The 24,432-nt window shown below is 41.1% G+C and overlaps 1 protein-coding gene across 2 annotated transcripts in view; it reads left to right on the forward strand.

Moving 5' to 3' along the window:
• sptb (spectrin, beta, erythrocytic) overlaps positions 1–24,216 on the forward strand; it is a 34,790-nt gene extending 10,574 nt beyond the window's left edge. Inside the window, exons 1-36 of one of the 2 annotated variants that reach the window (XM_037541958.1) lie at positions 137–737; positions 4,363–4,514; positions 4,624–4,797; positions 5,559–5,665; positions 5,759–5,839; positions 5,934–6,049; positions 6,158–6,270; positions 6,342–6,529; positions 6,616–6,733; positions 6,873–7,031; positions 7,270–7,572; positions 7,715–7,865; positions 8,992–9,862; positions 10,011–10,148; positions 10,241–11,000; positions 11,093–11,295; positions 12,780–12,870; positions 12,997–13,143; positions 13,267–13,536; positions 13,897–14,121; positions 14,210–14,299; positions 14,428–14,712; positions 15,262–15,392; positions 15,488–15,692; positions 15,919–16,142; positions 16,315–16,465; positions 16,927–17,171; positions 17,558–17,696; positions 17,807–17,891; positions 18,522–18,718; positions 18,995–19,059; positions 19,145–19,208; positions 20,190–20,452; positions 21,181–21,354; positions 22,248–22,290; positions 22,411–24,216. In XM_037541958.1, coding sequence (XP_037397855.1) covers positions 221–737; positions 4,363–4,514; positions 4,624–4,797; positions 5,559–5,665; positions 5,759–5,839; positions 5,934–6,049; positions 6,158–6,270; positions 6,342–6,529; positions 6,616–6,733; positions 6,873–7,031; positions 7,270–7,572; positions 7,715–7,865; positions 8,992–9,862; positions 10,011–10,148; positions 10,241–11,000; positions 11,093–11,295; positions 12,780–12,870; positions 12,997–13,143; positions 13,267–13,536; positions 13,897–14,121; positions 14,210–14,299; positions 14,428–14,712; positions 15,262–15,392; positions 15,488–15,692; positions 15,919–16,142; positions 16,315–16,465; positions 16,927–17,171; positions 17,558–17,696; positions 17,807–17,891; positions 18,522–18,718; positions 18,995–19,059; positions 19,145–19,208; positions 20,190–20,452; positions 21,181–21,354; positions 22,248–22,290; positions 22,411–22,599 — 7,434 coding nt within the window. In that variant the 5' untranslated portion in view covers positions 137–220 and the 3' untranslated portion in view covers positions 22,600–24,216. Of the gene's footprint in view, positions 1–136; positions 738–4,362; positions 4,515–4,623; positions 4,798–5,558; positions 5,666–5,758; positions 5,840–5,933; positions 6,050–6,157; positions 6,271–6,341; positions 6,530–6,615; positions 6,734–6,872; positions 7,032–7,269; positions 7,573–7,714; positions 7,866–8,991; positions 9,863–10,010; positions 10,149–10,240; positions 11,001–11,092; positions 11,296–12,779; positions 12,871–12,996; positions 13,144–13,266; positions 13,537–13,896; positions 14,122–14,209; positions 14,300–14,427; positions 14,713–15,261; positions 15,393–15,487; positions 15,693–15,918; positions 16,143–16,314; positions 16,466–16,926; positions 17,172–17,557; positions 17,697–17,806; positions 17,892–18,521; positions 18,719–18,994; positions 19,060–19,144; positions 19,209–20,189; positions 20,453–21,180; positions 21,355–22,247; positions 22,291–22,410 lie in introns of those variants that run through there. The other variant, XM_017694523.1, reaches the window with a different exon arrangement.
• Positions 24,217–24,432: the final 216 nt, after the last annotated feature.

The following is a 24,432-nucleotide window of genomic DNA, read 5'->3' on the forward strand; positions in this document are numbered from 1 at the left end:
AGGAGGAAACAAGCAAGGATATATTATATGCATGAGCGAGGCGCTGGAGAACCACTTTGTTCCTCATGCTGCCTGGGAGAGGCAGAGGCGTGTTGCTCAGGAGCGAGAGAGAGAGAGAGAGAGAGGGATAGTGTAGTAGGACAGAGTAAAAGAGAGAAGAGGAGGAATCAGAGAGGGAAGGAGGGAAGCAGGACACTCTGCGTCTGTCTGACTTTTTCGAATGAGGATGAGTAGCCCGTGCCTCCTCCGCCCTGTACCGGTTAGCCAGAGTCGGCTACGGGAGGTCAAGCTCAGCTTGAAGACCAGCAGAGAGGCCAGCACTATTCGGTCCAATGTAGTCACACGGGAGATCAGCAGCCGGGCATATTCTACTGGAAAAGAGGTGCCGATTCGGGTCAGTACCAACCCCAGCCGGAGCAGGAGCACCCCTCCTGTCTACAGGGCTCAACGTCCTGACAGCAAGATAGGACCCAAGACCAATGGGCATCTGCCTGAAAGGAATGGCACCTTGCTGGATGTCCCACCACCTGCAGCCCCCCTGACCCTGTCTGCCTTCTCCTCTTCCTCCTCATCGTCCTCCTACACCCCAAGTCTGACCCGGCCCTCTCCTCCCCACCCGCCTCCATCTTCAACATCGTTTTCCTCCCAGGGCATGAGGCGTGCCCGCTGGCTGAGCTACAGCACCTCCAACATCTGCTTCAACTCCATCTTGGATGGGAGGTTTAGGCAACTTCAAGGTAGAGTTCTTTCTCAGCTCAATCCTGCCCCCTCCCTCCATGCCTCCATGGGACAAAAAGGCACGCCCCTCCTCCCCGTCACCTAGGTGTAGTGAGAAGGAGGAAGGTTTACGCTTTTGGAGTCTGCTGATGTGGTTACTGAAGAGGAAGTGTATAGCTGTGCTTCCATGCTTGTGGCTCTTTTGAAATGTACTCCTAACTAATTCATTTCTGATGTTGAGCATGTGCCCCAATTGTTCATTGGTTTTACACTAAATATTTAATGACACAATTCTACAAATCTTCTTTAATACATTTTTCTTTGAATCTAGAATTGTATGCATAGGTTTAAACACTCCTAGTTTAATTATATTTTATTTCTTAGTGAAAATAAATGAAAATGTCCTTTACAGAGAACACACTTAAATATGGCATTGAACTGTAAATTTCAGAGCAAACATTCTGTTGTTTTTTGTTGTTGTGGGTTGGTTATTTATTTATTTATTTGGCTAAATTCAACATATTAGGAAAAGCATAAAATAACAAGAGGCCTCATTTTACTGTTTTTCCCATTATATTACATTCAGCAAATAAACAGTACTTGTGCATTAAACGTGCAGAAGTGTGTTCTTTGTAGATGATGTGTACTAATTTTCACTTGGAAAATCCACAAAATATATCATTTGACTAGTAGCCAAACTTTTGCAAAAGACTGTATAAGCCATTGTTTTTTTTATATTTTTGGGGGTTTTTGTGTGTTTTGTGTCCACACCTCACGTCTCTAGAGTAAACTCTCTTCACACTAATTTATCTTGTGTGTTATTCCATTATCTCCCTCACACAGTCTCTCTGTCTTTTTCTGCTTTTCTCTTCTCCTCTCTCTGAGATTTGAAGCAAGTAATTATTTGGATATTCAGCATCATTTCCCAAGCTTTGTTTCCACTGGCTCATGATATGTTTATTTTTAGAGACAAGTATCACCATAAATTTGCGTAAACCTGGCTTTTGTTCTTGGTAGCAGCAGTGCTTTGGTAGGCAGGACAAGATGCACAAATTAAAGTTGATTTTACTTTTTTATACTGTTTTCTTAGCAGTGCAATGAACTCTCTCAGCGTTTCCTTACTATCTATTATTTTAGTGGCTGGTCTGAAAGATGGGACAGCATTTCAGTATGCCTTTTTTCCTTTTATGTTCATCTCTACTCCATCCATGCACTTCCCTTATCATTCCTATATCATTAGCTTTTAACTAATTTAGTCAGAGCATCTAGTCATTGACACATATAGGCCCTGTCTCATACTCTACTCTAGATACTGCGCCTTTGTTCCAAGTGACACTCTTATTAAGTTTCACTGCCAGAAACCCCTTTGTGAATGTGAAAAAGTGTTTTGATATTGAATGATTTACAGAAACTCAAAACTCGCTCTGCCAATCTATCCACCATTACAGGAAGCAGGAAAGATGTAGCCTTAGAGAGATCAGGTTTCCCCATGTGCTATGTCTTAAAAAAAACGGAATAACATTAAATTAAAAACTTAGAAATGTATAATTTCAGTGGTGGTACACTTATGTTCCTTAGCTGAAGGTACTGAAGACAAACGATTGAGGGTACCACCCTAGTGACAGGAGGGATACCGCCCCAGTGATGCTTTCATACATCTTTATTGGAAAGTGTAATGACTTTGAGGCACATGCTAACATTGTGAAAGTTCACAAGTGTGCAGAGATGGTTTTTTTGGATGGGGCTGAATGGGACCACTGCAAGCGCTGACTGTGGGAAAAGACACAGGCTTGTTTTGTACAGGGAAGGTCCATCAGTATGAATAATTCAGTGGCCTGTCGCAAGAGCCTGAGAGGAGATTTGAGACCAGCCTAAGCCATGTGAAGCTGAGGAGCGTTTAGGCTTCCATTGATGCAGAGCAGATCTCACCTGAGTTTACATTGCTTCACACTAGTGAGAGCAGAGAATAGTGAGCGGGGGCTGAGGGATGATGAAAAATGCACTAGTCCTGTTGAACTGAATGGGTTCTTTCCATGTTTTAGTACATCTAGAGCATTGTTTCCAGACTGCACTCAGGAAATGATGTAGAGTAGAGTTTGTTCAACATGACTTTGACTTTCCATCCAAGAGCACAGCGCACAGTTGAAAAGCTCAACTCAAAGTCAGACGCAATGTTGTTACAGCAATAGTTGCAATGTTACAAAAAAATTCATGTGACTCCAAATGCAGTCAAGACTTTCCTTCTTTAGTTTTGCACTGGAGTTACGAGTCAAACGTAGCTAACGCAGAAAAGGACGTTTATATTCCAATTATAATTGTGCAAACTGCATACATAAATCATCACACACATGACTCCAACAGATGCAGAGCTCATCCCACCTGTAAGGGAGTTCTCTTTATTGCATTACATAGTGCAGAGTTTACTCAACATGACATTGTCTTTCTCTTCTTGAACAAAATGAGCAGCTGGTTACAGAAATTAGCAACTAGCTGTGGTTTAGTGTAAAATCTAGGCCCTTCCTTTTATAATCAGACTGTCTTATCCATGCATGTTGGTGGTAGGACCAGGAGAGCGGTGATGCAGATTGTTCTGATGTATTCTGGCAGGGCTAAGCATCTTAATGGATCTCCAGCTCTGACCTCCTTAGTGCAGGAAGACGTTTTCAAACACTATTTGCATGTTCTAATTGTCATGTCTTTTTCATGCATGGGTGATCCTGGTTGGTGCAGCAGGCTTAGCGTGCTGCAGTTTTCCCTTGCCTCTGTGCGAAATGCAGAATCAAACATGTTTTATTCAGAGACCAGGACTTTCTTTTGCCAACGTAAAACTGCATACTTTTTTGGTGGAACAGGCCCACACATGACAGATGTGGTCTGACTACACTGCCGCAATGTTTTATTGTAGCTGAAAGGGAAAAAGGAGTAGGCTAATGTCTTGCTACTCTCAAGGGTCTTGTGGAGCCGAGGCTTAAAAGCATGGGTCCTCGCTCTCTGCCTCTACCATATTCTAATACTTTCCCTTCAAATACTTTCCCTGCAATGCTACCTTTCTTAATGCTCTCTCTCACTCTCATCATTGGTTCCTGTTTTTCCATTGCCATGAGGCCTGAATCATTTATAAAACACATGATTAAGGATGTAGTATTTTGAACTGTTGTTTGGAAGGGCCAGGAATAAGAATAGAGAGGAATTATGTCCAGAAGAAAATAAGCGTATAATAGGCACATACCATGCATGAGGTTAAAATGATAATTTGATAATGAAAAACTGGAGTTAGTCAAATGGTGGTCAGTAATGTGTGTAAGCTGGAAGGGTTTTTCAGAGTTTAAAGCTGACATCAAATGGTCCTGCAATATGCTTCTGTCCTTGTATTTAGCAGTAACAATTTTAAGCCCCCTGCTGTTTGGAAAGTCCCTGTATTCCACTTATTCTATTAAAACAGTTTGCAGCCGAAGTGTTGGCTGATTTGGATGTACCACAGATACACAAAGCCCTGCCATCTGCATAACAAAATCTGCCTGCGCTGTTTTGATAGTGCTCCCAAACTCATAAATCTATGTCAATAAGTGAACATATGGACAAAGAAAAACATCAGCATATTCAGTCTGTGTTACCTTAATAGTTTCCATTCACCTTGTTTATCAGATGAGCGAGAGGCTGTGCAAAAGAAGACCTTCACGAAATGGGTGAATTCCATCCTGGCCAGGGTCAGCTGCCGGATTTCAGACCTCTATCTAGACCTGAGGGATGGGAGGATGCTCATCAAACTGCTGGAAGTTCTGTCAGGGGAAAGGCTGGTGAGTATCTGTTGATGCAACCAAGCTGAAGTTAATAACAGCCTAATGTGAACACGTTAAGGCTACCTTTATTAAGCTCTAACCTGAAATCTCTTTTTGCTTATTCCAGCCCAGGCCCACCAAGGGCCGAATGAGGATCCACTGTCTGGAGAACGTAGACAAGGCACTGCAGTTTCTAAAGGAGCAAAGGGTGCACTTGGAGAACATGGGATCACATGACATCGTTGATGGCAACCATCGCCTGATCCTGGGCCTCATCTGGACCATCATTCTTCGCTTCCAGGTAAAATGATTAATGCACGTGTCCTTAAGTTTGAGTTTAAACTGCACTTCACTTGGACACAAGTAAGTCCCTCAATGATGTTGTTTATGAACATAATATAATTGCATGCTGTTGCTGAAGGCGTGGTTACTAGAGAATAGAGAGATGGCATGTAATACAATCCTTCAGCTATCCAGTAGTTTCACCACTTACTGCAGTTTGTCCAGACACCAACCATCCCTTATCTGGAGTTACAGTAAGACCCACAGCAACAAGATTTTTGTTTTGTGTCATTTGATGTTGGGCATGGCTTGTATTTATTTTTAATCTCTCGATTTGACAGCCAGTGTATTTTTAGCTCAGCTAGTTCAAACAATATGGTCTGCTGCATAATTCAATCTCTCTGAAAAGGGAAAAGCAGAGAGAGGGAAAGAAGCAGTTGAATATCCTTTCTTCTGCCTGTATCCCTCAGCAGTATACAAACTAAAGAGAAAATGGGCATGTCTATATTTAGCCTCCAATGCCTCTACATCTCCCAGAGCTGAAGCCTCACAGTCAATTAGATCTTCCAATTAATAGAAAGCTGTGTGGGAAAATAACAGTCTCAAATGGAAACAAAGCAAACTCAAATAGCATTAAAGAACATCTTATGAATGCTGCAGAATGGTTCTACATTATGCACATATATGTTACCAGCTCTCCACACATCTGCTGGTAAAAAGTAATACATGGTGAAAATTTGAAGTGCTTGATGTTTCTATTATTTCCTTGGCCTTGACCAGATTCAAGACATTGTGGTGGAAACTGGACAAGCTGACCAGACAGGAAAGCAGGAGACACGCTCAGCCAAAGATGCGCTGCTCCTTTGGTGTCAAATGAAGACTGCTGGGTAAATGTCATCCTTCTCATACTACTACAAATATAACGAATACTGATAATCAGAATGACTCTGTTGGTAATTGGTATTCCTTTGTATTTTTAGGTACCCAAATGTAAACATCACCAACTTTACCACAAGTTGGAAGGACGGCTTGGCTTTTAATGCCCTTATACACAAACACAGGTGCTGGGAATCAACAAACAGATTTAAAAAATTAAAAAATCATTTGCTGTCAGAAAATACTAAACCTGTATTTCTGTCATTTCTCCCTACTTAGGCCAGATCTGGTGGACTATGGCAACCTGCAGAGATCCAACCCAACACACAATCTTCAGCAAGCTTTCAATGTGGCTGAGCGACAGCTTGGAGTTACCAAGCTCCTAGACCCAGAAGGCAAAGAAAATTCTTCATATACCAAAGACAACCCATGCAATCAATGCCTTTAGCAGTGGTTTACTTTAAAAGGTGTTCATTTCTGTTCATGTCTTTTGTTATTTCCAGATGTGTTTACTGAGAACCCAGATGAGAAGTCCATTATCACATATGTTGTTGCATTCTACCACTACTTCTCCAAAATGAAAGCTCTGGCAGTTGAAGGCAAACGAGTTGGGAAGGTAAAATGACAGCTCTCTTTTCACATGTGTGATTCATATTACTTGTGCTGACTAAACATGTCGTTCTGCAGGTGCTGGACCATGCCATTGAGACAGAGAAGATGATTGATAAGTATGAGACGCTTTCTTCAGACCTGTTAACATGGATCGAACAGACCATCATTATCCTGAACAATCGTAAACTCGCCAACTCTCTCTCTGGAGTCCAGCAACAGCTGCAGGCTTTCAATTCCTACCGTACAGTGGAGAAGCCTCCCAAGTAAGAGTATGAACAGTTTAGCTACCATTTTAAATTATAGCTTGAAGATAACTTCTAATTACTTCACATTAACTCTCAATTTAAAGATTTCAAGAGAAGGGCAACCTTGAAGTGCTGCTATTCACCATCCAGAGCAGGATGAGGGCCAACAATCAGAGAGTTTATACCCCTAAAGAAGGTGCACTGGTGTCAGACATCAACAGGGTGAGGCACAGTTCCAGCAATAACAAATATATCTAGGTTTCGTGACAGCCTTTTAAAATGATAGTATGACAACATCAGTCATATCTCAGACTGTACAGCACTGTTCTTGAGTGCATTAAGTGTTTATCACTTGGCCTAGGCATGGGAGAGACTGGAGCGGGCTGAACATGAAAGAGAGCGTGTACTAAGAGATGAGCTCATCAGACAAGAAAAGCTGGAGCAAATGGCCCACCGCTTCGACAGGAAGGCCGCCATGAGAGAAACCTGGCTGATAGAGAACCAGAGACTGGTATCACAGGTAAGTTTGATAATGTACAAATGAGAGTGTTACTTGGTCAAATGGAGATGAGTTTTTATTGTATGTATTGTATTGGCCCTCAGAACCTCATTCTTACATCACTAAGAGCTGGCAAATGAAGTAAAAACTGGAAATGTATCAAATTTAAGCTACAAGGTTTTTGAAGCACATTAACAAAATCTGTGTCCATACGTCACAGTCCTACAGTGAGCGATATACTTGTACATTTCTTTTGTAGGACAATTTTGGGTATGACCTTCCAGCAGTAGAGGCAGCAAAGAAGAAGCATGATGCCATAGAGACAGACATTGCTGCATATGAAGAACGTGTGCAAGCCCTGGTGGCATTGTCTAAAGAGCTGGAAACAGAGAAGTACCACGATGCTAAACGCATTGATGCAAGAAAAGATAACATTCTGAGGCTATGGGACTACCTCCAGGAGCTTTTAAGTGCTCGCAGGGGCCGTCTGGAGAAAAATCTCACCCTGCAGAGGATCTTTCAGGAGATGCTTTACATCATAAATTGGATGGACGAGATGAAGGTACAAACACACTAGTGCTCTGAAATGAGTTCTGCTACATTACTGTGTCAGATTATGCTGGCAAAAATTTCATTTTAAAGCTCAGATGTATTTTTAGGTTTTAGCGTCTCTTTGTTTGTAACTTAACTTTGTTTCTCCTCAGGGTCGTCTCTTGTCTCCTGATTTTGGGAAGCACTTGCTGGAGGCGGAGGACCTTCTGCAAAAGCATGCTTTGGTGGAGGCAGACATTGCTGTGCAGGCAGAGAGAGTGCACTCTGCAAATGCAGCTGCTCTCAAGTTTGCCAATGGAGACAGTGAGTAGAACAGACCTTTTAAATGTTTACTTTTATTCCTAACTCAAATGCTGTTAGCATCAAAGCTGTTGCCTTGTAATTTATTTTGTTCTGGTAGGTATAAGACACTTAAACCTTGCTTAGGGTTTGTGTATTTAAATGATTACAAACCTCAGTTAAAAAGTTGAAGGCAGTGATTAATACATTTTGTTTGACCTGAATTAAACTGAAAACACAAACATGATATTTGATATTTTACCATATGAATTTTATTGTCTTGTTTTTTGTAAATATTCAGTCTTTCCAAATTTGATGCCTGCAGGACATCCCGAAAAACAGAACAAGGGCATATTCAAATCCCATTTCCTTTTTGCCACAGTTATTAATCATTTGGGGACTGAAGACACCAGCTGATTCAGTTTTGAAAGAGAAAGTTTTTGCAGTTCTTCTGTTATCTAAGTCTTTATCATTGTAATCATATGGGACCTTAATTGTTGTGCTTGGACTGCAAGTTGGCCAGTCCAACCTGTGCACCATGTAATTATGCAGCCATGCTGTTGTATTCCACACAGAATACTGAAATAAGCATTTACGTATCTGAAACAGATGTAGTCTAGAGCAAGCATGCTGGTTTTTAATGCAGTGCAATGTGAAGGTCACACAAATTCTGTTTTTTTAGCTGTGCACAGGGATTTCCCCAGATTCCTTTTGATAATACATATTATAGAGAATGAAGTCCTAAATCCTTGAACCTGCTTGTTGGGGACCATTGTTTTTAAATTGTTGTATTATTTGCTGATGCATTTTTAGCAAAGTATAGAGCCTCAACCCATCTTTGCTCATATAAGACAAAACCTTGCCTTGATGCTTCTTTTATTCCCAAGCATGACTGCAGTCTTAAATTGCCCCATTCCAAAAAACAATAAAGCTGATAAGGTAAAACATTAAATACCTTATCTTTGTACTGTTTTCATTTGAATATAGGTCAAGGTGGATTTATAAATCACTACTATATGTTTTTATTTGAATTTCACATACCGCCACATTTTTTAAAGTTTATAACATAATTGTAGCATAATTGTAAAATGTTTAATTAAATATTCCATTTTCATTTGGACTAATTATTGCAATCTGCCTCCCTAACCAGCCTACAAACCTTGTGACCCACAAGTGATTAGAGATCGTGTACAGCACTTGGACCTTTGCTATCAGGAATTGTGTGCACTTGCTGCCCAGCGCAGGGCCCGCTTGGAGCAGTCTCGTCGTCTCTGGAACTTCTTCTGGGAGACTGCAGAGCTGGAAAGTTGGATCCGGGAAAAGGAGCACATCTTTTCTTCTCTTGACTATGGCAAGGACCTGACCAGTGTGCTGGTGCTGCAGAGTAAGCACAGTGCCTTTGAAGATGAGCTGGGGGCCCGGCGTGAACACCTGAAGCAGGTGATGGGTGAGGGTGAGAGTATGGTGAAGGCCAAACACTTTGGTGCTCCCAAAGTGCAGCAGCGCATGGATGACGTACAGAGACAATGGCAGCAGCTGGAGGGACTGGCTGCTTTCCGCAAACAGAACCTCCAGGATACCCAGCGTTTCTTCCAGTTCCAGGGTGATGCTGATGACCTTAAGGCCTGGTTGTTGGATGCTATGCGGCAGATGAGCAGCGAAGACGTTGGGCATGATGAGTACACCACACAGAGACTACTAAAGAGGCATCATGCCTTAAGAGATGAAGCAGCTAAGAATGGGGCCACCATTGATGCTCTGAACAAACAGGCCAATTCATTGCCTGAGGAGCTGAAGAATACACCAGACATTCAAAGGCGTCTGAAAGACATCAAAGATCTGTACATGGAGCTGCTCTCTCTCTCAGATCTACGGCAGAAGAAGTTGGATGACACTATGGCGTTGTACACCATTTTCAGTGAGACAGATGCTTGTGAGCTCTGGATGGGTCAGAAAGAGACATGGCTTGTGGGACTAGAGACACCCGAGAAGTTAGAAGATCTAGAGGTGGTTCAGAACAGGTACATTATTTTCTAAGTTTCAAACCACTTAGGGTTGGAATGTGATAAGTGTGCACTAGTGCAGGGACATTTAGAGCTTCTATTTTAATCATATAGGGGCTTCGTTGACAGTCGTATCATTCAGTGATAATTTCTTTTTTGTTGTTAGGTTAAGTATCCTCGCTCAAGAAATGGGCAACATGCAGACAAGGGTAGACAATGTCAACAAAGCAGCTAAGCAACTAGAGGACAGCAGACACCCACGAACAAAGGAGGTGAAAGACTGTCAATCTCGTCTCAATAAGAGGTAAGGACAGTTACCTATAAATTGATTCGAAGTTATGTTTGGTCAATTTACATGCACCACAACCTTTGATGTGTCATCTGTTCACCTTGCAGGTGGGAGGCATTTAAGGCAATGGTCGAAGATAAAAAGCATAAGGTAGATTCAGCGCTCAGTCTGCACAATTATGGGCTTGAATGCGATGAGACCGGGGCATGGATCAAGGACAAGACACGAGTCATCGAGTCCACGCAAGACCTTGGGAATGACCTGGCTGCAGTAATAACCATCCAAAGGAAGCTCTTTGGAATACAGAGAGACCTTGCTGCTATTCAGGATAAGCTGGACTTCCTGGATGGTGAGGCCCAAAAGCTTGCAAAGGATCATCCAGAGCATGCCGCTGACATCCGGGCCCGACAAGCAGAGCTAGACACAGCTTGGAATACTTTGAAGAACACGCTAAAGGACCGAGAGGACTCTCTGGGTGAAGTCAGTAAGCTCCAAACCTTCCTGCAGGATATGGATGATTTCCAAGCCTGGCTTTTCAAGACTCAGAAGGCTGTTGCATCTGAAGAGATGCCTACAAGTCTCTCAGAGGCAGAGGAGCTCCTAAGCCTCCATGATGCAGTGAAAGGAGACATGGATGGCCATGAAGAGGACTACCATCGCGTAAGAGACACTGGAGCAGCTGTAACTCAAGGTCAAGAAGACGATCCTCAATATCAGCAACTGGAGCAGAGGCTGAAGGGCCTGGACAAGGGCTGGGATGAGCTACACAAAATATGGGACAGCCGTAAAAACTTTCTGGACCAAGGTCTAGGCTTCCAGCAATTCTTGAGAGATGCAAAGCAAGCCGAAACTATCCTAAACAACCAGGTAAGGATGTTGATGGTCTTTTTCTTTACATTCCAGTTTAATTTTTGATGAAAACTTAAACTCACAATCTTATCTACATTTTTATTTACTAGGAGTATACTCTAGCCCACTTGGACCAGCCTGACACCCTGGATGGGGCAGAAAAGTCCTTGAAGAAGCATGAGGACTTTGTCACCACCATGGATGCTAATAAGGATAAGATAGCGACCACACTAGAAGGAGGTCAGAGGCTAGTGAACAGTGGAAACCTTTACTCAGCAAAGGTGCAGGACAAGATGAACTCCATCCAAGACAGGTCAGAGCATTTAAATAATTGTGCTAAATAACTGCAGTGATTCTTGCTTTAAATTTGAAAGACACCCAGTGTTTTCGCACATTATGCTGTGAGATCCAAGCATTATTTCCATTATTGTAACACGGAGTGAGGAGGCGGGCGCGTGCTGATATAAGCGACTTTTATTGAGGGCAAATCCAGGGTCATGGTCATGACAGTCCAGGTTCATATAACCAACACGGAGAGAGCTATAGGCAGACATGATGAAATACATTCATGAAAACACAAACCCAAACACTTCCAACAGGACATACAAACAATTCAAACAAACAGTACATCTAACATCAAACAAACATCTCAAACAAATACCTGCAAACACTCAGCGTTAAACACAGGACTTAAATACATGAGAGTAAACAAGGGATAGGTGGAAACACAGGTGGAGATAATCAGGGGTGGAGTCACGAAACAAGATGGCAGGACTGAAAACCAAAACAGAAGCACATGGACAGGACAGGGAAGTAAACAACATGAGCACATGGACAGGACAGGGAGGGGCCAATCATGACAATTATTAAGTCTGTGGCACATTTTCCAGTATGTTACACTCAGCACATAAATAGAAATTATGTACTAACATTAGCAGAAAACTTCCATATTTGTTTATTCCCTGTAGAGGAAATCAACAAAACATTTAACCATTACTGTTCAGACTCTCAATCAATGCAAAAGACATTTTTTTCATTTAGCTTAAACTTTTTAGGCAATTATCAAGTCCTTTATTAGCAGAGTCGGATGTGATAAAACAGGAGAAACACAATGTGGGTCAACATGAGATAGAAAACTGATATACACACTATTTAATTTTTTTTATTGTTTAAGCTCAGATGTACAAAGAGAATTATACAAGGCATTATAGAACTCAATTAGCAATGCAGTATTTCCAGGAATGGGGAATTGAGTGCTGGAGTTCAGTACAGTTTGCTGATTTGTGTGTTCTGACACAAAAACTAAACCTGATGAGTTGAATCAGGTGTGTCTAAGCAGGAAGGAAAATCATCAAACTGCAGGAACCGGCAGGAACCCACCCCTGCAATACCAGAAAGTTTCCCTTGTCCTAATGCTAGTATGGAGACAACAACTGAGAGTTACAGGACTGGATTTGAGAATCATTTTTATAAAGAAATACTGCTTTGGAAGTGTCCATTAGCTTTTCCTTCATCATCTAGGGTTACTGAGATTGCTTGGAGGATGCTGGTTGAGCCTATATTTTCTCTATAAGTGGAGGGTGTCTGCTGTAGTAAGAGGTGGGCGCCTGCTCTGATGGGTATTGATCTCATGGTAAGAGTGCACTTCTGTGAGAGCAGAGCATTGCTCTGTAAACAGTGAAACCTCTTCACTGTGAGTCTGGAATAGTACAGTGAGGTTACATAAGAAGGTAAAAATTTTTTTTTTTTTAAATTTGTCTGCCATTAACAAACCTGTATGTGTGTGTATTTTTGCAGACATGAGAAGAACCAAGACAAAGCAAAGGAAGTCTCTGGGAAACTCAAAGACAACAGAGACCTGCAACACTTTCTTCAGAACACTCAAGATGTGAGTCATTTCTTTTTGCAAAGTGTTCTTTTTGCATGTAAACAGTTTCAAGCTTTCAGTCCTAATTAAATATTCTCACTGTACTTTTAATATGCACAATTCCTATCTCTGTTTTGCATTACTCAGCTTACTCTCTGGATAAATGAGAAGATGCTGACTGCTCAAGACACCTCCTACGATGAGGCTCGCAATCTCCACAGCAAATGGCAGAAACACCAGGCCTTCATGGCTGAGCTGGCATCCAACAAGGACTGGCTCAACAAAATTGATCAGGTATATGACTGAGCTTAATGTGACATACTGGTTACAAGTGCTACAAATCCATCCTGTTCCAGTTCTGCTATTCAAAGCCTTGGAATATAGAATGTGACCTCTAAATGTTGGCTACATGTTTAGGAGGGTGAAGAGTTGATGGCATCCAAGCCAGAATTTGCGCCCATTGTGAAGGAACGTCTGGCTAAACTTCATGAGCTGTGGGACAAGCTGGAACAGACCACAGAGGAGAAGGCCCGGCTCCTGTTTGATGCTAACCGCTCTGAGCTGTTCGATCAGAGCTTGGCTGACTTGAAGAAGTGTCTTGGTGATCTGCAACAGCAGCTCCACGGCGATGTGGATGAAGAAGTTAAAGATCTCACCAGTGCTAATATCCTGCTTAAAAAGCACCAGGTATATATTCATGTTTTTCTTTCAATATATAAATCATTTATTTTACATTGATCTATTTAGAAACATTCTTATTCCATTGTTGAGCAAATTGTTGGGAGTCTTGCAAAATGATTCTTACTTTTACGGCAGTAATTGAGAAATCAAACTTTCAGTCATCCTCGTTCTGTATTTTTTAATCACAGGCAGTTATTTGACCTGTTGATGTAACCAATTGGCCACCTAAGAGTGATTAGAAAATCAATAAAAGTTACAGAAGTTGAAAACCTCTGCACTTTGTTAGTCTTTCTCCTTCTCTGCCAACATTTCTCCTTTCTAACTCTTCTTTCATGTCTTTTAACTCGAACCCCTGTGCTTCTGCAGTTGACTGAGAATCAGGTGAGAGATCGGGCACGGGAGCTTGAGGAGCTGCAGGAGGCTGTGCAGCAGCATGCCCCCTTAAGAGAAGACCAGCCTGAGCTGGAGGTTGAGCTACAGGCCCTTCAGGGTGACTTTCAGCAGATTCTCACACCTCTGGCCCAACGTAAAGGCAAACTGGAGGCAGCCAAAGCTGTGTATCAGTTCTACAGAGACCTGGCAGATGAAATTGTAAGTTCGATTTCATCGCTACAGGATCATCTGCTCATTTTAAGAGGCACTCGCTTGACCTTTTCTTTTGTTGCTTTCTGTGTTTTAGCTCTGGGTTGAGGAGAGACTGCCCATGGCCATGTCACAAGAACATGGGAACAATCTTCAAACAGTCCAGCTTCTCCTGAAGAAAAATCAGGTGAACTGCTTCTTTCAGTTCCATACATTTCACTTCAATTGTGTTACGCTTTCAAACCACAGCACACTGTTTTTCCAGTAGCTTCGCTTTAGATCTTGTCTACATTAACTATCCTTGTCCCAGCACAGACTCTCCAGAAGGAGATTGAAGGTCACCAGCCACGTGTTGATGAGGTGCTGGAGCGCGGTCGGCGTATGATGGCAGCTGCAGCGGGAAGTCCAGAAGCAGAGCACATGTCTGAGGAAATTAAGAAGTTGGAGGAGGTGTGGGCACGACTGCAGGATGAAATGGAAAAGCGTCGGGCTCGGCTCAATGGCTCCAACGAAGCCCAGCAGTACTATAATGATGCAGATGAAGCTGAAGCCTGGATTGGCGAGCAGGAACTCTACATGATTGCTGATGAGAAAGCAAAGGTGAGCCTGTTAAGGAAAAGGAAACTGCTACCTGAAAGACAGCATATATGATTTGATTGACTGTGTGCATAAAAGGCTATTTTTTGTGAACTTTGTTATTGGATTGCTTTGAAAACATACAGTATTTTTTTCTATCTATATTTTTAGATTTTTATAGAAAAAGTATTTGCTTAAATGTACAGACAAAAGTACTACACTACTAAAGTACTTTGTTCATCCCTAAAACTAATATCCATCAGTACAAAGCAGTGCTAAAGTCTAAAAATACCCGTTGATATCTAAAATAGGATTTTGATATAAAAGTTTGCATTAAATTTGATATAAAATTTATACTAGTCCTGAATTTTTATAACCAATTCCAGTTTCTTAAGAGCTAAATTGTCTGTTGGCTTATTTTTTTAAATTGAGTAAATATTCAAATATAGTGCAAGTACAACCTGGATAATTGTGTTTGGAACAAAATATCAGATCTTGGCTGATTCATTACAGGCCCTCAAAAGGTAGCACATGCTTTAAAGATCACTCTTCATTATCTCCCTTGCTCTGTAGGATGAGCAGAGTGCTATGGTTCTGCTGAAGCGGCACTTGATTCTGAAGCAAACTGTGGATGACTATGCAGACTCCATCCAACAGCTGGCTGATCGCGCTCAGAAGATGTTGACTGAGGAGCATCCAGAAGGGTGTGCTGGGCTAATGACAGTTTTAGCTAGAAAGTAATCCTTAACAAAAAGAGTGTTACAATTTCTTGATTTATGTTTTATGTCTTTCTCTGTAGAGAGGCCATCATCAGGAGACAGGGTCAGGTGGATAAACAGTATGCAGGGCTGAAGGAGCTCGCCGAAGACCGAAGGAAGAATCTCGACCACACCTACCATCATTTCTTGCTAAGCCGGGAAGTGGAGGATCTGGAGCAATGGATTGCTGAGCGTGATGTGGTAGCTTCATCACAGGAGATGGGCCAGGACCTCGACCATGTCACGGTACTGCAGAACGCACACAAACCTTGATCCAAGACATGTAGGAAAAGGTTTTACACCTCATTCCTATATGTGTTAGTATTCAGAATGCATTTGATTAGTATTTCAAAAGTGCTGGTCAGATTTCAAGGCTGACAAGGTATAACTTATCATTTGAGCAGTAGTGTAAGCGATTACCTATTTTCTTTCACTCACGTTTGCTTCAAGTGACTGTTTGAATGTCCCTCAGATCCTGCGGGATAAGTTCAGAGAGTTTGCGAGGGAGACAGGAACTGTGGGACAGGAGCGGGTGGATGCTGTGAATCAGATCATTGATGAGCTGATAGAGGCTGGCCACAGTGAGTCAGTTACCTTGGCTGAATGGAAGGATGGAGTGAATGAGAGCTGGGCAGATCTCTTGGAGCTCATTGACACCCGAAACCAGCTACTCACTGCTTCTTATGACCTTCTTAAGTGAGTTTTCTGTCAGGGTTTCATCGACCCAGGGTTTCATTTTGCATCTGTCTAATGCCTAATACAAATAACAAAAGAATAACAAGTTCAGTTTCATTTGTATCCACTGTATGTTGTGGCCATAAAATGGAGAAGTACAGAAGAATAAATTATTACCTGTCGCCTTGTCCAGGTATTTCTATGATGGGAAGGAGCTGGTGGTTCAGATCAATGAGAAACAGAATGAACTTCCTGAAGATCTGGGAGAGGATTTCAGTAAAGCAGAGTCTTTTCATCGCATGCATGCTGCCTTTGAGAGAGACATCAGCACTCTGGGCAAACAGGTAAAGCAAGTACTGACTACTTGGGTTACCTTAGCATCCCTATCATTTACCCCTCTTTCCTTTTTGCCTCAAAAATCCCAAACAAGATTTGATAAGGATATGGGTTTTGATTTTGATTGCAACTAGCAACGAACTCGCAAGTTTAGCTGACTGGCAATGTAAGAGGAAGGCTGTCTGTTAACATCTTAAAAAAATAAACATAAAAAAATGTGCTGGATTAAAAAATAAATAGGAAAATAAAGGTGATCAAGTGAGGCTAACAGACGTGACATGATCTGTGATCTTTACACTACAGAGCAACTATGTAGTAGCAATTGTATTAGGAATACTGACAAAAACCCATGTATAGAGAATTACAGCAATCCAAGCAAGATTGACCCCAGTGCATGTTTCAGTTTATCCATATCAGATGTATATCAGATGTGAAGTCTCCTTTTCTTTTTGTATATTTCTGTCTGCAGGTACACCAGTGCCAAGAGACAGCAGCTCGTCTGTTTGCCCAGTATGCTGGGGACCAGGCTGTTGCCATCCAGACAACAGAGAAGGAGGTGGTAGATGCGTGGAAGGGTCTACTTGCTGCCTGCGCAGGGAGGCGGAAACAGCTGGAGGAGACAGCCAGCAAATTCCGCTTCTTCACCATGGTTAAGGACCTAATGGCATGGATGGAAAGCATCATCCAGCAGATAGAAACCCAAGAAAAACCCAGGTGTGAAGGAGGTCCTGCAGGAGAAAAATAAACTGAGTTTTGTTATAAAGTGCCTAGACATGGCACTGTTCCAATAACTGGGCAGGTATCAGCAGAAAATGCTGGAGCAGATATTGGAGGGAGAAAAAGGATGAAGCCAGTTTGACCCTGTAACAAATCTTCAGTTGTTTGAGCATGATAGCCTACTTTTAGATGTTTACACAAAGGTCTTCAAATAAAAATGACTACTTAAATATGTAGTAGCTGGGAAGAAATATTGGAATCGGCTGATATTCAAGGTTTCAATATCAGTATCATTACTGGTAAAGAAAAAGTAGAATTGTGCCACCTCTGTAAGTGTCATGCATAATTTGAGTTTCTAATTGAGTGTGTCCTGTGAACTCTAGAGATGTGTCATCAGTGGAGTTACTAATGAAGTATCACCAAGGGATCCGTGCAGAGATTGTGACTCGAGAGCCAAAGTTCAATGATTGTGAGGTGCTAGGTCGGACCCTCCTGGCACGGAAACACAAAGACTCAGATGAGGTGAGAAGACAAAGAACAATGCTTGCGCTTATGTGTCAGAGGAATATCTAGAAGCTGTGATTTGTTCAATGCGTTTTTGTCATGACTTTTGTCCCACATGTCTTTTATAGATCAAAGCGAAGCTGATTCAGCTGAAAGAGAAGAAGGAAGAAATGTTATGGAAGTGGGAGAGCACATGGGACTGCCTTAGCCTGAGTAGGTGTTCACTGACATCCTGTTTACACCTGGTCACTTCATGTGTCTGGATAAGGCCAAGCCACATAAATGCAAGTGAAATGCACCCAAGACAAATTTAAAACAGACTCAAATCTGATCACTCACATCACTTTTGGAGGTGGTCTGAGACACATGTGGGCCACATTGTTCTCCCAAATACACATTCATTAACCAAAACCCCTCCCATTATAACGGAAACTCCTGCCCATGCAGTACGTCACTGATCCATGTCTGCAAGGGGGATAATCATGGAAGACACACATAGTTGGGGACTGGATGAAATAAAATGCCTAATAGCAAAATGAACAGATGCTACTGTGCAAAGCAAACTGTAGATGAAGAGGATAAAGGGTAAACAATTGGTTGCCATGTAACGAGGGGATTTGCATGTTATGTCCCACACAGCAATTGGATTTCAGTTCAGCTAATCAGAGATACATTTAACTACCAAGTGTAAATGCATGTGGCTCAAATCTTATCAGTATACAATACAGTTACTAGTTACATGAACTGACCAGGTGTAAGTTATCAACACAAGCGTCATCACATACAATTACACTTCACTAGTAAAGTACACTTCCCCAAGTTTACAGTCCTGTCTCCCCCTAGTGTTGGAGGTTTGCCAGTTTGCTCGGGATGCATCTGTGGCAGAGGCCTGGCTGGTAGCTCAAGAGCCATATGTGGCTAGCAGGGACATGGGCAAGACAGTGGATGAGGTGGAGAAGCTCCTCAAGAGGCACGAGGCCTTTGAGAAGTCCACTGCAACCTGGGAGGAGCGCTTCTCTGCACTGGAGCGCCTGACAAGAGTGAGGGAATTACTGCTATGTGTATATGATTGTCACTTAGCATTTCAGCCTGTTTTTCATAAATGTTTTTTGCAATAACTTAACATATCAGGCAAAGCTGCTTAAATCTTCTCTTTGCGGAAACTGCAAAACTGAAGAAACAAACAAGTTCTACTGAATCACTTTTTAAACAAAGCCCGCCTTATTAAGTGTTGAATGAAGAAGGCAAGGTGTTTTCAAAATGTGTGAGACTGTATGTGTTCATGCACATAGTTATTGGCTGTTGTTTTGTCCTAGCTTGAGATCAGAAAGTATCGTGAAGAAATGCAACAGTACAGAGATGAAGAGGAAAAGGACAGCAGGTAACATCAAACACAAGACACACCTTCACAGTTCATGCTCCATGCCTCAGTTTTACCTCACTGACCCCATAATTCTTGCCCACAGGAGGGAAGACACAGGCTTTGCAGAGGAGTCTTCACAACTCTACACTGTAGAGGAACCATCTCTGGTTAGTTCACTAATATTCTAATCATCTTTTTACTCCATTTCACTCCATTTTCATTTTTTTTTTCATGATTTGATTAAATTTTTGATATTTCATATGTTAAATATATCTCGATTCTGCAGTTCCAATGTTACACTACACACACTTGTCCAGCTCAACCTTTGAACAGATGATTCTTTGAAAAGCTATTTTTGGCTCCACAAAGAATCTTCATAAAATGTTCTTAAAGTGATAGGCATATAGATTAAGCATTGAATTTACTAAACTTTCAGTGAGATGACATAGGTGTACATTTATAATATATGATATTTATGATATAAATGAGAATAAAAGTTTGAGTTCAAATGCTCATGTCAAAGCACACTAGCCGACTCAATACCACAGCCATGAATGTGCCTTGACCAATTGGCATAAAGCTGCTTAAGAAAAGATGCCATGATTGGTACACTGACAGGAATGGCCCTTCGACACCTCTGATTGGCTGGAGTTTTGACACAAACGTTCAGACTTTTTACAGCGAGCAGCACTTTGTGCTGACAAATGCATTCAAGTTCATTAGCTGTGCACTCAGAGCACCGCTGTCATCTCAAACTGGAATATTGCTCTCTTGGGCATCAGGATCTTCTCTCAAACATTTTGGCACAAAATTAATTACGTACTTTCAGCACAAAGGAAAGTTTCACATAATGTGCATTTTCTGTACCAAGAACCATAGACCCAAGCCAAGAACCATTTTGGAAATTCATTTTTAACGTAGGCCGTTAAATTGTGTGAATAGTTTATGTTGGATGGATCAATATAGATTTTGTAGAGGAAATCTTTAATATTGTTTTAGTGATATAAGCAGATATTAAATTAATAATGTTTTCTGTTTCTCAATTAAATTGATCGTTTTAGAGACGTTACAGGTTTTGTTTGGAAAGTGATATATAACATACTGTACTCCTTTTCAGTGTTAAACGCTATTTATATGTATTTGTTTAGTCTGGCATTGCAGCAGTGGAGCCCAGCTCAGGTCATGGTGATGGCACCGCAGGAGATTCGACAGTGCCCATCATTTCAGAAATTCAGGAGAGTGGTTCCTTGGAACTGGACCCAATCACAGACCCATCCGAACAGGTCGCCAAGGAGACTGAGCGAGCTGCCACTCTCCCTGTAGAGCCTCCACGGCCTCAGCCAACCCTGCTGGAGGGAACACTAGCCCGTAAACATGAGATGGAGGGACCCAACAAAAAGGCATCCAACAGGTGATTGATTTTAATCTGACATCAGTTTTGTTGGGTCGGAGTTTGAACTATATTTTCTAAAAATGTTATAAAACATTGAGGATACTGTAGCTAAAAATGAAGCCGTCATCAGGGGGAATTCGCTGATTTTAATTATTTGGCATTATGACATGTTTAAGATGGAAACAAGGTCAATTAGAGTGGTTTAATGTGACCTCTGTTCTAGAGAAACGTACAGCGTCAGAATTGCTCACAGTAGTGGTGAGTGGAACCAGACAACAAGCTTTTTAAATCCCCTTAGAGCTACCTTGCAGAAGGCTATTGCATGAAATGGTTATGAAAGTGCTGCCTGATGCCTGAGACATTGTTTTACAATAGTTTTGCAATAGGCTTTTGGTTTAAAACATATTAAATGCATTCTCAGTAGAGAAGTACATGCAGGTGTTCAAAGTTAAAGTCAAAATAGTATTAACATTACACATAAAACTCAGAAGATGTGTAGGATCACTGGTCTTTATGAGTAGTAAATAAAATGGCACTATTGACATTGCAACAGCTGGTCACCAACACTGTATAAAAATCTGGGCCTGTAAGTTTCTGTTCAATGAACCATGTGAAATCAAACCACTCTGTTTACATCTCAACAACTGAACTATTCATAGTTTTTTGGAAAAAAAAAAAAACTGAAATTCCCCTTTGATTTGAACAGCCTAATGGAGATTTTATCTACTATTCTTCTCTGGTCTCAGGTCCTGGAACAACATCTACTGTGTGTTAAAACCTGGGCAGCTCTCAGCCTACAAGGATGGCAAGAGCTACAGCCATGGTGTCACATTCCATGGTGAAGACCCACTGTCACTCAGCAATGCCACATGTGAGGTGCTGACCAATTACAAAAAGAAGAAACTGGTGTTTAAATTATGGTAAGAATATCAGTATTTGTTATGACTTAAACCAGTGTTATCATTATTTATTATCATTATTGATGCTATTTTCTAATGTCTTCAGGTTCTTGCTAAAGAATTAAAGAGTTAAAGGGGAATTCCTCCAAATTTTCCAAATTTCTGCACATTCAATTGTTGTAAGTAGTTGAGAATATGTTGATGTGAAGTGGTTCATAGTGGTGATAAGAACAAGAGATCGCTATGTGTATAATGGAAATATAGAGATTTAACCACAATTAACAACATGTAGGGACTTACATGTTTGTGATTATTCGTGTATTTAATTGCTTCATTAGTGCAGGTATAAGAGCTTTCATCATTTAGTCTTGATTTATAGGCTTTTAATCACCTTTAGAGGCTCCTTTTGCTGTTTGTCAGCATAAAGAACAGAGTTGTGCCAGTGAACATCAAGGAAACCATTAGAAGGCTAGCCAAGCTTTAGGCTTACTAAAATGTTTGGAACATTATTAAGAAAAAAGAGAGAACTGGTGAACTTATTAACCATAAAAGAACTGCTAGGCCAAGGAAGACCGCTACAGCTGATGACATAGCATAATGAAGAAAAATCTCCTTACCCTTGTCCATCAGACCAGAACCACTCTTCAGGAGGCAAGTGGGGATTTGTCAATGACTACTGTCCACAGACGACTTCATGAACAGAAATATGAAAGGGAATGAATACCCAAATAGCACCCTTGAAGTATCACAAAGGCCTTGCTAATGTGTTACGTTGTTAATGAGGTAAAAGGCTGCATTTTGAAAGACTGTGGCCTTTCAGAACTGGAACTTACACCTGTCTTTTACTCCAAACCATGGCCAACACTGACCAACACTGTTAGCACTGACTGTTTGCTCTTCTCTGTATTTCTTAGGCTTGGAGACGGTAGTGAGTACCTGTTCCAGTGTAAAGATGAGGTCAGTTTTTTCTCAGAGCAAGACGTTATCACTGATCTTTCAGTCACTTAAATGGAATCCCATTCAAATTTTCAACTGAGCCAGTAACATCTTTTAACTGTGCAATGTGTTCTTCCACAGGATGAGCTGCAGACGTGGACTCAGGCCATAGAGAAGGCAGCAGAGCCTGATACAGAGGAGCCAGTGGCAGGACCTTCACAGCCTCGAGCCCGCAGCCTACCCCCACCATCCTCCTCCACCATGCCAGAAGCCCCTTCTGCCAAGAAGGACAAGGAGAAGAGGTTCAGTTTATTCACCAAGAAGAAGTGAGGGGAGCCGCAACACTCCAGGACCTCAAAGAGAACAGACACATGTAGGACACAGTGGGCAGGTGGAGAAAAGAAGAGTTTTTAAACATTATATTCATTTGTAAGATTGAAAATGCCACTCCTGCCTGTATGTAAGCCAGTGAACTGTTGTGAAGTTCCACATTTTCTTTATTTTTTTTTACTCTTTTCCCTTAGAATAGATACCAGATTCACATTGTATCAAAATAAAAAAACACCAAAATGCTGTTTTCACACTTCAACCAAAGATTGTACATTTTTTTCTGTTTTGTTTTCATGACTTGATATTCTTCTGAGCATGCTTTCTTTATATTATGTAGTATATTTTAATCACATAATAAGCAATTTTTGTCAATCTGCCTTACTCTTCCAGATAATGGTTGTGAAATGTGATACTGTGCTATTTTGTGTTGGAACTTGTAGAATTTACATAGAATTGGACATTAGAAAGTTTGTTGTAAGCCGTACAGAGGTTTAGTCGTGAGGTTTGGTTTATACACTGTACACTACTGTATAGAATCAGCACAAATGCAGTAAGCACAGTGGTCAGTGTGCATTTTTATTTTTCAAGTATAAAAGTGTCTTTTTCCATTATGGTAATAATAATGGAATTAGGATTGGTATAATAGAGTAATATGCTTGTAAGGCAGGGGAGAATAAAGGGGTACTAAATATTCTCTAAAACCTCCAGTTTGCCTAAACATATGTTTTGTAATGCATGAATGGATGTGTTTATTTAAAATGGTGCTACGTGACTACATACCATATTTTACCCTCTCATACCTCTCAGGCTCTTAGGTTTATGTAGATCTCTAATCTCGATTGGCCAGTGCTGTTACTACAGCTGACAAAAGCATAAACCGGTCTCATTTTAATCACAAACATATTAATATCACATTATGTAAAGTCATGCAAATGTAGTATTTAGTCTGTGCCATTCAGCCAATGAAACACAGCAGTCATCCCATTTCAGTTACTCAGAATGTACATGAAAAGAATGTGTTAAGTCAGTGTGAATGTAATATGAGAGGAAGCAATGTCAAAGTAGAGGAAAGGAAAACATTTCCACAACAGGGATACAGAATTTTGTACAGAAAAAATATGTAAAATTCTCAAACAGTAGATCATAAATATTTGTAAATCACATCTATATTTAGTGTATAACAATTGTTAAGGATATGTTTAATGTAATATCCTGTATAATTAATGATCAGATCTATGCTGGCTGAAATGCTTCTTCTTACGTGTTTCACTCAGCACCCCTCAGTGTACAATAAACCTGCTTAACACTCTCTCCGTACAGTGTGCTGCCCAGTCGGTACATTTTAGGTCAGTTTTAACACGCTCTTAATTCTTCTCTCTGGAAAACAGAGTGGGTTTCTAACAGGGTTGGTGTGATTATTAAAAGGTCTGTTAGAAACTCTCTAGTACACTCTGGAACATATATTGTGTGATCCTGTGTCACTCATTTCAGGGTTGATCTATCTTTTCCACTTTCTCTTCTCTCCTTTCATATTTGCACACTCCATGCAGAAATCTTTACAATAAGGCCAAGTATGAAGAGGGGAACTTTGCAAAATCAATAAACTCTTTGTTTGCAGTTGAGTTTGTCATTTGTTTGGTGTTCAGAACATTGGAGGAAACGTTCACTCATATGTAAACATCAAGTGTATTTACTATATATTCCTATCATCTTCCAAAAGCTGCTACTGTATCAAGCCTTTAGTTTGATTTGGTCGTAAGATATGCCAAATCTATGGAAACCTGTTCTCACCAGGTAGAGGAGAAAACATTCCTAGGGTTTATTTTTCTCCTT

The sequence above is a fragment of the Pygocentrus nattereri genome, chromosome 10, assembly GCF_015220715.1.
Source record: "Pygocentrus nattereri isolate fPygNat1 chromosome 10, fPygNat1.pri, whole genome shotgun sequence".
Taxonomy (NCBI): Eukaryota; Metazoa; Chordata; class Actinopteri; order Characiformes; family Serrasalmidae; genus Pygocentrus; species Pygocentrus nattereri.